We start from the raw sequence: 13,974 nt of genomic DNA, 5'->3' as shown, positions 1-13,974 counted from the left end.
ACCACATGGTAGTGTGTTGTCATGGTGACCATCTGGCCAAATGAATGAATGATTGCATGTCAGGTCATCTCTGCACAGTAGATTTCTACATATTTTAAGATGATGGCAATTTCTTCTCACTGTACTGTATTCTTTTGTCCCGGTTCAACTCCCAACATTTCTTCTGTCCTTTGACTAAAGATGTGGCTCACAGACCACACTGGGCAACAACTTTCCCCTCATTTATCACCCTGCCTCTTGAACTGCTATGCCTAGAACGCGTCACAGGGCCCTAGATCTGCATGTGGGACTTGGGGCCTCCTTCCTGGTACCTAAGATCTTCATTTTATTCTAAGATTCACAGTGCAAAACAGGGGCAGACCTAGACTCTGAACAGCTGCCATCTCCACAGTGGTCACATGGAAATGATTATAGATGAGCTGGTGCATGTGGGCGAAGCAGAAAGATGATGGGCAGCAGTGAAGAGAGTCCTTGGGCTGGAACAGTGAGGGGCACTTTCCTGGAAGAGGAGATCTTGAGGGATGTAGGCTTAAGGAAACCAGAGAATGCAGAGGAGCCCCTGGAGAGAGGCATTTCAGACTGGGAAAGCAACCTAAGCAAAGGTCTGGAGGCCAGGGCTATGGTATCCAGAGAGGCAGCAAGGTGGCAGCTCAGGGGGATGTGAGAGATTGGAGTTGATTTCGTTATGAAAGGCCCCTGGACTGAGAGTTAGGAGTTTTGTCTACTGGATAATAGCTTTAGGGAGTCAGATCTTTTTTACAAAAGAACTTTGGATTGGGTAGGAAGAGAGGAGCAGAAAAGATCGGAAGCTACAAAAGTTCAGGCTAAACCATATGTTACACAAGATCGGCAGCAAAGAGAGCACAAGCAAGGACATGGTAAGGCACTCATGATGGGTGGGAGAGTCAGAAGGAAGAAAGACACAGCAGGTCTGTGAGCACCAGAGGATACCTATGTGCAGGTGACAGGGACTGTAGAGGGCCAGGCAGAGGGTGCGGAAGAGAATGATGCAGAAGAGTGGGACTGACCCCCTAAATAGTGAGAGGGGTGAGGACAGAGGCCATGTTCTCCAGGGAGAAGGGGCATGCCCTCCCTAGATGCTGATGGAGAGAAACTCGGACAGTGGGCACCCAGACAGACACATGCCAAGATGAAAGCAGAAACAGGTGTGGGAGGTAGTCCAGCATGGCCTCAAGCTTTTTAGCAGAGCGAACACAAAGTCGTTTGTCTAAGGACTTGAGGTGTTTTAAGGAGTGATCTAGAACAGCCATTGTGAGGAGTGACCAGGAGAGAAAAGACCAGGGCTCAGCAGAAGCAATGCAAAGAGAGGCAGGTAGGTGCAAATGTGGCCATTTGCTTCTGCTGAGGTCAGGGATGAGAGGGGGTTTGCAAAGCTGCATGTGCTTTTTTATTCTGTCTCTGATCCCTGGAGGGGAAGGAGTAGAAAATGACTGTCCCCTTGCCAGGCCCTGAGAGCTCAGCCATTTACTCAGACCTCTCTTCAGACCATCACCACCCCACAGTCCAGAGTCTGTTTCTTATTCTTTAGATCCAGCCCAGTCTGTGGGGTTTCAAGGGATGGCCTGGGGCTCGGGACAACTTCCAGCAGATCTGCAGGACCCAGAACCGAGGGGCCCCCGTGCTCAGGAGCAGACTGCCAACCCCTTTCCCTTGCTCTCCTGCAGGAACACAATGAGTTCAACTCCTCCATGGCCAGGAGCCAGACCAACACCGCGCGGATTGACGGCCTGCGGCCCGGCATGGTGTACGTGGTCCAGGTGCGCGCCCGCACCGTGGCCGGCTATGGAAAGTTCAGTGGCAAGATGTGCTTCCAGACCTTGACGGACGGTAAGGGGCAGGCAGGTGACCTGGATCAGGGCCGGCAGTCGGGGGAGAAGAAGCCCCCAGGAGGCAGTGGTCACAGCCGAAATGCCAGCTGCTAACTGGATTCCAGTGGAATTGCCTCGGAAGGGTTTGCCCCTAGGAGGACCTGCATTCACTAGGCAGAGCATCTGTCTGAAGCCCGGCCGGGTTTTCGACATCTGGTGGGTTTTCCTTCGCAGGTCTCTGTACCGCGCACGCGCAGAGGCTCCCACATGCACGCCTGCGTCTGCAGAGCAGGGAGCCCAACACAAAATCAAAGGACATGCTCTTCTTGGGTTCTGAGTTGTTTCACCGTCACTCCCACTTCACTCCTCTGCTCTCGGGGCTGGGAGCTGAGTGCACAGCCTCACTGCATGAGTTAAGGGCTCCGGGAAGAAAACAGAGGGACACACTGAGGCTGTCCCACACGCCTCAGAATATTTAAAACAGCTTCACATGTGACCCCCAGTAGGTCCAGCTGAGGTGTCTCCAGAGAGAAGAGCCACTGTTTTCCAAGCTGTCTCCAAGGCTAGACAATCTTGTCCCTGAAAATACTTCCACCTTTGGGCTTTATTGGTTCCCTGTTGTCACAATCTCTGCTACTCCTCTGAGATCACCTCTTTTAGTTGTTATGAAAATTCTGTTTCCCTGTAACCTCAGACTTGTGTATGGGTGTCTATTTCATTAGCTACTTTCCATAGTGTATGTACTCATTTATCTACTAACAATGTATCTATATTTATTCATTGATGAGCTGTTTCCTGGTAGCTCCCAAGTGTCAATCTATTCCCAGCCTCTCAAATAGAAAGGCTTTAATTTTTTCCTTTATTACTTAAATTATATAGAAAACACTCTGCCCTTGAAAAACATTTTATTTTAGGCCAACAGTCTCTGTAAAGTCATCAGAAAGATTTAAAAATCAAGTGATTTCATATAAAAATTATAATATCCGTTTTCTTTTGAAAAATTGTAAGAGAAGGCAATGCTGGTGAGCATCCTAGTGTGAGGGCTTTGTCTTGAGACGGAGGCTTGCCGCCCCATGCAGGGCTCATCACTTCCCAGTGGTCTGTACCTGGATGCTTCAATGTGAGCTGTCTGGCCTCTGTAGGATTAGAGTTTGTAGTCAGTTCTGAGTTTATTTTAGGTGAGTTTGGACTCATATTTGGAGGATGGTGAGTTAGGATAGAAAGGTGAGCCAGTTTATCCAGATTAATGATGCTGCTGGTGTGAAAAGAACGCAGTCCATCTTCAGTTCCTTAAGGACTCTGCTCTCCTCTTTGTACCTTACTTCACATCTAGATTTATGGGCACTTTGGCATCAAGAGGTACACAGGATTAAAAGCCCAAAATTCAAAAAGCTGTGAGCACTGGTCTCTTGGCAATTCTGCTAGACAAATCAAGAAGTAACAAATTTCTCCCAAGAAGGCTATTCCTTTTACATTTGGCAGTTAAGTTTTGTAAACCCAAGAGGGGCTGGATGTAAGAGAGTTCTGGTAAGTGGCCAAATTGGAGAGTATTTGTCTTAATGACTGAGGTTCACACATCAGTAATAATTATGTTCACTGAGGCTTCAGGCCTCCCTGTAGCACAAAGGTGAGTCTGAAGGTTGTCAGTAATAGGGTCATTGGGTCGAGGAGGACCTGCGGGATCCCACCCAGGGTCAGTGGCCATGCTTTGGACTGGTGACCTCCACAAGGGACAGAGCTGCTGTGGTTCTGGGCTGCACTTAGCTACAACCTGCTAACCTTTGACTTGGCTGCCTAATGTTTTAAAAACTGATTTATACAGCAGTATAAATCAGTATATACAGTATATGTAGATATAGTATGTACTCTGTATCTACATGTTTGCCAAGTATCTACATGTTTGCCAAGCATTCTGGGTGGTTCTTCTGCCCCAGTGTTTGAGAACCATCCTTCTACACCGTGGGTAAAGGAGACTTCTAAACCCAAGGATATTGGTTCTGGAAGCATCTAGAAATCAATTTCAAGGGCTGAAGGTCACATGGCTTAGGCATTTTTTAATTTACATGGACTCCTCCCTGTGGTTCCTTTTATTTATTTTACTTTTGCCAAGTTAACTTTTAAATAAGTTACATGTTACAAAAAGTTCTCAGCAGAGGGAAACTGAAACTCTACCTTCACTCTTTAAAATTGATTTCTAGAGAGTGGGGGGCTTCTAGAACAATATCCTTGTCTTGGCAAGTCTCATCCGCTAGCCATAAAGTTGAACCATGGTTCCCAAACATCTGGGCGCATGAGAACCACACAGAGTCCTTGGTAAACACACAGATACCCTGCCGTTCACTCAGAGGTTTCCATTCAGTAGATCTGAGGAGGGACCTGGAAAAGGGTCTAACAGTTGGGCTTGAGTGATTCTGCAGAGCAGAAACCTGCAGAGCAGGGAACCTCAGAATGATGGGGTGGGGGGCAGATAAAATATAGGTCAGTTACATGTGAATTTCAGGTAAATAACAAATAATGTTTGTCTAAGTATTTCCCATGCAATATTTGGGTCACAGTTAGATTAAAACCTTATTTGTTGTTTACATGAAATTCATATGTAACTGATCATCCCATATTTTCACTCGCTGTATCTGGCAGCCCCAGTTGTAATAGGACATACATAGCTTGACCCCCATCTGCCTCCGTCCTGAAATTCTGTGATGGCTCCTTGACACCAAGTGAGAGAAGAACCACAATAATAACAATAGGCCCCTGGGCCGAGTGGTTTGTATGGATTAAGGAGAAGAGAATTTGTATTTGGGGCATCTGTGATACATCAGACACTGAAATATGTGTCACATGATTTAATTTAAAAAATTAACAGATAAGGAATCTGAGAGTCAAAGACTAGATGCTTTGTCTAAGATCACTAAGCTTCCCCGTGGTAAAGCCACGTTTGAGAGAGCTCTGTCCACCTCTGTGATCCGCAGGCAGCCACTCCCCCACGTGTTTCTAACACTGGCGGAAGCCGGGACCCTATTCTTCCTGAGTGTGAGCTTTAGAGTTCTGGGCTGTTTCTCGACGTGTCTTCATTCTCCGCAGCACTGGATGTGGTACTGGGTGGCTGCAGATGCTCTTAAGCCTCTGCTCAGTGAATCTGTTGACTGGCTACATCTCAGCAACTTTGTGCCTTAGAAGGTACTTCAGCAGTGGTTTCCATGCCCCCTGTTAGACGTATCCTTAGCATGGCTGGCAGACCTTTGAGAGGCCTTCCTCATGAGTGCATGGAGAAAGAGTTACCTCTGCTCTGGGGCCAATGTCATCAGCTCTTAGTTGTGAGGTTCTCTGTCACTGTTATCTTGCTTTTATTGTTGACATTATTTGTTTGGGGTTACTTTTGTGAGTGTGTGTGACTTAAAGATTACTCTTGGTTTGGGTCAGGCTTACAGCTCTGAAGTATAGAAACTCTATCTGTCTATCACTCTGATGTCCTTGGTGGCATCGCTGAGTAGCAGCCCCATGCAGAGGGCAGACAGGAAGCTTCTAATACCTCTCTCTCTGCTAGATGATTACAAGTCCGAGCTGCGGGAGCAGCTGCCCCTGATCGCTGGCTCAGCGGCAGCTGGGGTGGTGTTTGTGGTGTCCCTGGTGGCCATCTCCATCGTCTGCAGCAGGTAGGCCCCCTGGCCCCGCTCCTGCCTGCTCTCCTCAGACCCAGGAAGGCTGGCTCATGGACCCTCCCTGGTCATGTGAACTGAACAGGACCTGACCGTTCAGGGACATACTGTCAGGCTCACCAGTCATCACCCTTTCTCTGTCCACGGGCAGCCTAGAACTTTCCAGATCATTTATTTTCTCTGTGCTGGAGATAAATCCTCTGGAGGGGCTGGGCAAGGCTCTGAGCATTTGTCCCCCAACCTCATTTTTGCCCACTCATTTAACCCCCCTACACACGATGATCTTCCTGGAGTGACAGTTACAAAATTGCATTTGACCCTCTGGAACATCCCGCCCTGTGCCTCAACCCATCCTCTGGCTACAGAGCTGGGGCCTGGGCACAGGGTGCAGGTGGGCAGCAGGGAGCTAAGGAGGGAAAGAGGAGCTCTGCAAGAGCGGGTCCTGCAGGAGGGTGGGTCTGGAAGTTCTCGTGAATTTTTAATACTGCTGCTACTGCCTTGGGTGGTTAGCCTAGATTCAGCTGGCCCCTCCTGAAAAGTTCCACAGTGCAGCCAGAGTTCTAGCAGGCATCCTCCAGGGCCTCTCACCAAGCTCTGTAGAGACCCTGAGCCTGCCTGACCTCTGAAAGACCTTGACTTGAAAGCAGAGCCCCCTGCCCACGGAGATGGTCAAGCTAGAATGCTGGCCATGACAGCAGTTCCGCTTAAGTGACAGTTGCAGCTCCCAACCCCAGGAGAAGCCCGGGTGAGCCACCATCAGAACAGGGGGCCTGGGTGGAGGTCCTGGGAACAGAGTGGTGTGGATATACCCTGGCTGAGAGAGCTCCTCTCCCTTGTGTCCACAGGAAACGTGCTTACAGCAAAGAAGCTGTGTACAGTGATAAGCTCCAGCATTACAGCACGGGCCGAGGTGAGTAGAAATCCTGAGCCACTCACCACCTGAGCTCCGGAGTCAAAAGGCAAGTGCTTGAGGGCTCCTTATAGGCAGACTGGCCCGTCCCCACTGCGAGCCCCCTCCCAGCCACCAGTGCCCAGAGGCTGGGTCCCCAGGGACCAAGGCTGTCCACCCCATCTGTGTCCACCCATCATGGGCACTTATTGGATGCCTGGCAGGTAGATTATCTTCCTCACTGATAAGCCCATAGAGGACACGGAATGCAGGGAGATTGGTTTTAGCAAGTCAATGAATCCTGAAATCAGACTCAGTGGAAAAAGATGGAGGGTTCTCTATTAACATCTTCTGCCTTATCTTATCCAATGGGGCGGCTGGGGAATGTGTTAACCAAATTCACAGATAAGCCAGAGAACTTGAACGGAGGGAATTAAAAAGATAACAGAGCCCAAGAGGCCAAAGTGTTGGGATATCTCCCAAGTGTTTTCTTTTAAGCAATGTCTTTAAAAGTTTTTCACTCATTATCTACTCTCTTTTTTTCAAAACCTATATATAATATTTTTATAACTAAAATTTCCCTTTATCGACTTGTGATGTTAAGTCCTGTGTCAGAATTCTTCTTTGAAGTGTGTCATGACAGCACTGCAGGGTCTGCAGAGGTCCCCACTGGTCAGCTGGGTTATTTCCTGCCTCCAGGAAGCAGAATGCTTAAATCCTCATAGCAGACATGCTGTTTCTAAATAACTCCTTTCAAATTCCATGGACACACTCAGAAACCTGCCCCGGCGCTGTGTGCTCTGCCCTCTCTGTCTCCAGCTTCCTTCGTGAGCTGCATCTCACCTCAGTGCTGCTGTGGCTGTACCAGCGCCCTCTCCCTGCTCCCTGGGTGGTGAGCATGGAAAACAGGCTCTGTCTACACACACCATAGGCAGGGCTTCTCTGGGTGGTTCTGGGAGTGGACATGGGGTCCGAGGTAAAAGTTCTCACCCGAGGTGACCCCAGGCAAGAGAGTGATGCAGGGGTGGCCACATAGCAGTTTCGCCATGGAGGAGTTTGTATTAGAGTGAGGGCAAGGCTGGGGCTCTGCAAAGGTTGCTCTGTAGATATGGCTTTTTTCCCCAGGGTTTTCAATCCAAGACCAAGAACCTACCAAGGGTCTGTAAAGGACTAAGCCCCTGGCACCTGGGTTGCTGTTTTAAGTCATGATGGGGATGGGGCTGTGGACTGGGCACCGGCTGAGACCCTGAGGCTCTCTCAGGGTGGTCCAGCTGACACCCATGTTCAACAACACAAACTGGGGTCGGGGGAGGGAGATTGGGAGAGCAGCCCCCTTCTAAGGCTACAGACACAGCTCCTGCAACACTCCAGGTCCATCTGTCCCTCTTTCTCTCCCCCAGCAGGCCACCTGGGCCTCCATTTTAACCAGACGTCACTGGTTTTAGAGGGAAATCCTAATGTGTTCTCTCTCCTGTCCTCACATTCTGATTTTGCACCTCAAAGCAAAATCTTCAGATACTTTCACTTAATATAAACTGACGCATTTCCCTTCCAGGCAGGTCTTTAGCTTCCTAAGGACACAGACTTTGATTTGTCTGTGATTCTCACATGGAGGTGCCCCATCCAGGGTGCATCAGGATTACCTGGTGGGCTATTTCCACCACCCCGCCTCCCTGCCTCTGCCTCCTGGGGTTCTGACATCACCCCGCCTCCCTGCTCTGGGCTGATGCCTGGCCACCTTGAGAGCCACTATGCAGTCAATTTCAGATTTGGCATCCTTTGAACTCTTTGGATGAAAGAAACATTTAAAGATGGCCATGTCCACCTCAAAGCAGAGGACACAAAATTGGGTTCGAAAGGAGGAATGCCATTTTGAAAACTAAAGACACCCATAGTGAGAATGGGATACCCTCGGAGGGAGCCCCTCCTTTTAAAGGCATGCAAGTTAAACCTTATACCCTTCACTGGGGGTACAGAGAGTTCCCAAGCATCAAGATGGGGTGCATCTTGCTGCCTTTTTGGCCTCTTCAGCCTCAGACCTGACTTTCTTCTCTGGAGGGCTGGCTTTCCTGGGCTGCCACGTGTCACCCACATGCACAGATAGGCTTCCAAAGTGCTCACAGACTCCTTCTGGGGAATTCTCACCTCTAAGGCCAAGAGAATCAAGCATCCCTGGTTCTCAGGGTCTGCCGAAGACCCAACACCCCGTCCTCAGTAGCAGAAACCATTGAGGATGGCTGAGGACACAGTGTTGACAAGCTGTGCAGTCTTCATCCCCAGAACTTGGGCACACAGAGTTCTTCCTGCACCAGAGTTCAGTCCCTCTGCTGCCTTAGAAGTCTGTCTTCTTTTTAAATCTGTCCTCCTTTTATAAATGCTCTTTCTTTCTATTAATAACCCTCCTCTTTTTACCCAGTCCCTGAAACCTGGCTCCTCTCCCGCACTCTGGTTCTCTGAACTCATAGCCTCACGCACTGAATTGCATCAGTGCATTTTCTCCCATGGACATCCGTCACTCTGACTAGTGCTATTACTGTTGGAGAACCAGCCAAAGGGATGTGGAGCTGGGGAAGACACAGCACACACGTAGCAGAATAGGAAACTCAAGGCTCTGATGGAGGACAGACCTGGCCCGAGATGGGGGAGGGTAGGAATAATTAGTTATAGAACGCTTACCCGGTGCCATGCATGGGGAACTTTATTCTGGTAGCTCGTTTCAACTCCTCCAACCCTGGCAACCACTCTAGGTGGCAGGCATTAATCTAGGGAGGTTCCGTGACTTTGCCAGGTCTTGCAGCTCACGGGTGGCAGAGATGGACCTCACGTTCTCTAAACCTGGCTGCAGAGCCCATCATCTCTCCGTATTGCAGAAGCTCAAGGTGCCTGGAGGCCAGGAGCAAGGCAGAACATGAGGACCAATCTCAGGAGTCCTAGATGGTGGTTTGTTGGCTCCTCCTCTGGTCGTACTGCAGGAGGCAGAAAGGCGGATGCACTTGATCTGAAAGTGTGCACACAACCATTCCTGGGCTACCTATATGCATGCACCTCATGGGGGGACGTGGATGCTAACCTGGACATCTCAGTGCTTCCTGCCCTGGAAGGGACAAGAAGCCTGCAGCAGCTCCCCAGCCTCACTCATCAGTACCCAAGAAGGCCCCTGCCTGCCTTCCCTGCAGGCAGGTCACAGGGTTTCATACAGAGTCTGCTGGCATCTGTCCTCCCAGATTTTTAAGCTTTTTAAGCTGATGCAAAGGCTGAATGAAACATAATAGAAATATTGGCAAATGTAATGCCTTCTCTAGCATGTGGAGATGCAACAGATCTTGTCAATTTGAGAATATCAAGTGCTTTCCAGGGCAGGCTCTGAGCCCGCAGCACAGAGAATGGACTTATAAAGGAGGATTTGATTGGGGTGAGAGTGACTAGAGGGAAGGCAGGTAGGGAAGAGGAAGTGCGTGGATATGGTGCCAGATGCTAAGCTGAAGAGCCCGGGAGCCTGTGATTCATGTTCAAGGATGAGTGGGTAAGTGTGGGTTTCCCATGTCTAGAAAGAGGCAGACAGATGGCAAGTTCTTATGGTTTCCATGGGACAGTCCTCAGAAGATGCTGGCTGACTAAAATCTGTCTGGATGGGATGATCCAGGTGGGCTTGCGAATCTATCTTTAGAAAAGTTCCAGTTGATGCTACATTTGGGAAGTGCTACCAGGTACTTATAAGGCTTGGGTAACTACACACTGGATGATAGTTAACACTGCACTGAATTCTAAGATGGATGGAGTGAGCAGAAGTGGGGAGAGAAGGTGAGGGCTTGGGAAGGGGTCAAGGGTTTTCAGAAAGCAGCCCTAACAGAATCATCTCCGTGTTACAGGCAACTGCAGTTATAATCACACAGCTATTTTTATTAAGCTTTGAGAAATTTTGAAAACAAATGAGATATGTATCCAAAATAAGAGATTAGCACACGTTAATGTCCACACAGGACAAGAGGACTGAACACAGGGACCTCAAGTGTGAGCTCAGTCCCTGCCAAACACCCAAGAAGCTGGGAAGCAGATACGTACAGGGCATTTAAAACTAAGTTCAGTGATCATTGGGGATTATTAAGGATTAAATACAGGGTTATTTTAAAAGTTATTATTAAGAAAAGTTATACAGGCTTCCCTTATACCTCAGTGGATAAAAAATCTGCCTGCAATGCAGGAAACCCAGGTTTGATTCCTGGGTCGGGAAGATCCCTGGAGAAGGAAATGGCAACTCACTCCAACTTCTCCTATTCTTGCCTAGAAACTACCATGGACAGAGAATCCCTGGCAGGTTACAGTCCATGAAGTCACAAGAGTTGGATACGATTTATGACTAAACCACCACCATGGGGCCCTCATCTTATTTACTAGGGCTGTGCATTTGCAAGACATTGCATATTTTGGCAAAATATTTGATGATCTCCTAAGGGGAAGAAGCACAGTAAAGTGGGCACAGAGCTGGTCTTCATACAGAGAGAAAGTAGGTTAGTGAGTCTGTCAGTCAGGGAGGGAGTCCTCAATTTTATCTTAGTCCTTGTCCAATTCAATCTCTTGTTTGTTTGATTGTTTTTTAAAATCATAGCCAGGTGCAAACCTAGGGATGCTTATCAAGTTTGTAGGTAACAGTTGGGAGGTATAAGTAACACCACAGAAGATAGAATCAAAATTCAGAACTATCCAACAGCTCTGAATGCTAATTTGAAATCTGCAAGACAAAATGTTAGAGGGATAAATCTAGAAGCTAGTGTTGGTTAAAACAAAAATAAAACAGTAAGAAAAGGAGGAGACCTGACTTGCTATTTGTTTGTATGAGAAAGTTTATGTATTTGCTTGATCACATGCTTAATAGGAGTGATTAAAAAAAAAAAAAAAAAACTAGTAAAAAAGCTAAGCACTGCCACTAAAGCAGGAAAATACTGCCCAGAGCCTTCACCTTGAGCATTGACTGTATTAAGCACAGTAACTAATTGAATCCTCATAACCATCCCAAGAGGTAGATTTCACATGTGAGGAAACAGCCTCATAAAAATCCAGTAGCCTGTCCAGAGTCTTGGAGTTAGTGATTTGCAACATAAAGTTTTAAACTCAGGTCTGTCTGACTCTGTGGTCAAGATTAAAGTTTGGATCAGAGGAGGTAATACATGGACATGCTGTCCTCTGCACTGGTGAGAAAGATCTAAAGGGACATTCTTGGTTCTGGGGACCCCATGTCAAGAAGGATATTGTCAACAAAGCAGCCGGCCCATGGAGGGTACCAAGTCATGACCTCAGAGACACCAACTGATTTGGTGCTGGGGGAATGCAGGCAGGGACCTGGTTTTTTTGTTTTGTTTTGTTTTTTTGTTTTTGTTTTTTCTGCTGCTCAGTCATGTCTGACTCTTTGTGACCCTATGGACTGTAGCACACCAGGCTTCCCTGTCCTTCACTGTCTCCTGGAGTTTGCTCAAACTCATGTCCATTGAGACAGTGATGCCATCCAACCATCTCATCCTGTGTCGGCCCCTTCTCTTGCCCTCAATCTTTCCTAGTGTCAGGATCTTTTCCAATAAGTCGGCTCTCCACATCGGTACCCAAAGTACTGGGGCTTCAGCATCAGCATCAGTCCTTCCAATGAATATTCAGGGTTAATATCCTTTAAGATTGACTGGTTTGATCTCCTCACTGTCCAGGGGACTCTCAAGAGTCTTCTCCAGCACCACAGTTCAAAAGCATCAATTCTTTGATGTTCAGTCTTCTTTATGGTCCAACTGTCACATGCAGGGAGGGACCTAGGGGTCATCACCAAGCATGACACCATCATGGCAAAGGAAAGGCGACGCTGTTGTGCTTTGTGAGGATAAACGGAACCATCACTGAGAGATCCAAGTAGGCCAAATTTGATTCAGTGTAAGAACAGCCCCCCAAACTGGAACTGTCCATGCAGAGACAGGCTGCTTTGTGGAGAGAGGGGTGAGCTCTCTGCTCTCACAGACACAGATCTCAGTAAAAGATGCTGTAGAATGGAGTTTTGCTTTAGGTAAGACACTGGACTTGATTCATCCCAGAAGCACATCTAGCTCCAAGATTTCCTGTAGCTCCAGCTTGCTTGGCTCTGGGTGGGAGGGATTTCCCAACCATACAGAACACAGCATCCAGTGTGCTGGGAATCACCTTGGACACCAGGGTGAAGGTCAGGTATACCTGGAGGAGGGAGACAGACTGGGCATTTGGCTGCCTCTCCTGGAGGTACCTGAACAGGAGTAAATGAGGGCCTATGGGAAGAGGAGGAAAGGCCCCCAGGTGCAAAAGGTGGCTGAGTGTTCAGTGGGTGCTTATTAAATGCCAAATAAATTTAATGAGCTGGCTTCACCCTTGTGGCTGCTGTTGGCTCTAAGCCAGAGTTCTAGAAACCTGGTTAATTCTTTGAGTCCCCAGCTCCTAGGCTGTTGCCCTCAGCTTCCTGACAGGACTTCAGTGGCCCAGAGACAGGGGGCCTTGTCTGGAAGGACATTCCTGTCTTAGTCATTGATACCCAAGAAGTAGAGAGATGTTAAACTGTTTTTCCAGAAATACCTTTCTCTATCAAGGAGTAAGTAGCCTGTGATCCACTTTTGTTCTCCTAGAGACACATATTAGGCTGTGACTGTGTTTTTAAGAACAAATCTTGAAATGTGGTAAAACCCCCAAACAGAAGGTTGAATGAAGAGCTTCCTCAGACTCGGTGCTTTTCCCCCCAGGCTTGTTGCCCACCCTAGGGCTCCCCCTCTTGGATTCTTCCTCTAACCTTGGCTGGGTACCCATGACCTCCATTCATTCATGGAAAAAGACATCCACCCATTTTCCTGGCCTTGGTCCCAAGAAGCAGGTGGAGCGAAGTGTTTCTAGTGCCCGTCCACCTTTCCTGGTAAATTTGGTCTAGGAAACTGCCCATTCCTTAGCCTTTCATACCAATAGCTTCGGCTGTCACTCACGTGTCTCCCACATCCAGCACTCCACATCCAGTCTTGCAGCTCTGTTTCTATTCTGAGTTTTCAGACTCACTTCTAGGCACCCGTATGTCTCGTCCATGCATTCAAAGTCTAAAACCACGTGTGCAAACTTCCTGGACAATCAGGTTTCCTTCCCAAAGTGCATCATGTAGTTAATAGTACCACTTGATTCTGGAAGTCTTGACATTAATTCAGATTCCTCTGGTCCTTCCTTCATTCCTCATCTTTAATTGCTCACCAAGTGCTGTCAGTTTTTCCTTTGAAATTTCTCTTGCTTTTTCTGCTGTTGTCACTGTGAGTGTCTGGCTAAAAACTGTTATCTTGCACCTTAATTACTGCAACAACCTCAGAACTCTTTTCTCAGCCTCCAGCCCCGTCCTCATAACAATGCATGGGAGTGGTGAGGGCTGCCAGCCAAATGAACTCCCCGATGTCTTGTTCTCAGCACATCCCTCCCCTGCTGCTGGCACATTTGTCAGCTCTGTGTGTCCAGTGGCAGCAATCGGATGCCTTTGATGGTAGTCAAAGCCCTCCCACTAGTGTATCAGCAGTGTTCCACCTTGGACCCCACTTCCTTCCACACTCAAGCTGGCCACACTCTCCTCACT

The 13,974-nt window shown here is 48.2% G+C and overlaps 1 protein-coding gene across 1 annotated transcript in view; it reads left to right on the top strand.

Annotated features, from left to right (window-relative positions):
• EPHB1 (EPH receptor B1) overlaps positions 1-13,974 on the top strand; it is a 462,907-nt gene that overhangs the window by 362,639 nt on the left and 86,294 nt on the right. The window contains exons 7-9 of the mRNA XM_070794456.1: positions 1,686-1,848; positions 5,374-5,482; positions 6,331-6,395. Of these exons, the coding sequence (XP_070650557.1) occupies positions 1,686-1,848; positions 5,374-5,482; positions 6,331-6,395 (337 nt within the window). The remainder of the gene's footprint in view (positions 1-1,685; positions 1,849-5,373; positions 5,483-6,330; positions 6,396-13,974) is intronic.

This window comes from Bos indicus, chromosome 1, assembly GCF_029378745.1.
Source record: "Bos indicus isolate NIAB-ARS_2022 breed Sahiwal x Tharparkar chromosome 1, NIAB-ARS_B.indTharparkar_mat_pri_1.0, whole genome shotgun sequence".
Lineage (NCBI taxonomy): Eukaryota > Metazoa > Chordata > Mammalia > Artiodactyla > Bovidae > Bos > Bos indicus.
Note: the sequence above shows the minus strand (reverse complement) of the source record. Positions and strands in the feature narration are given on the sequence as shown.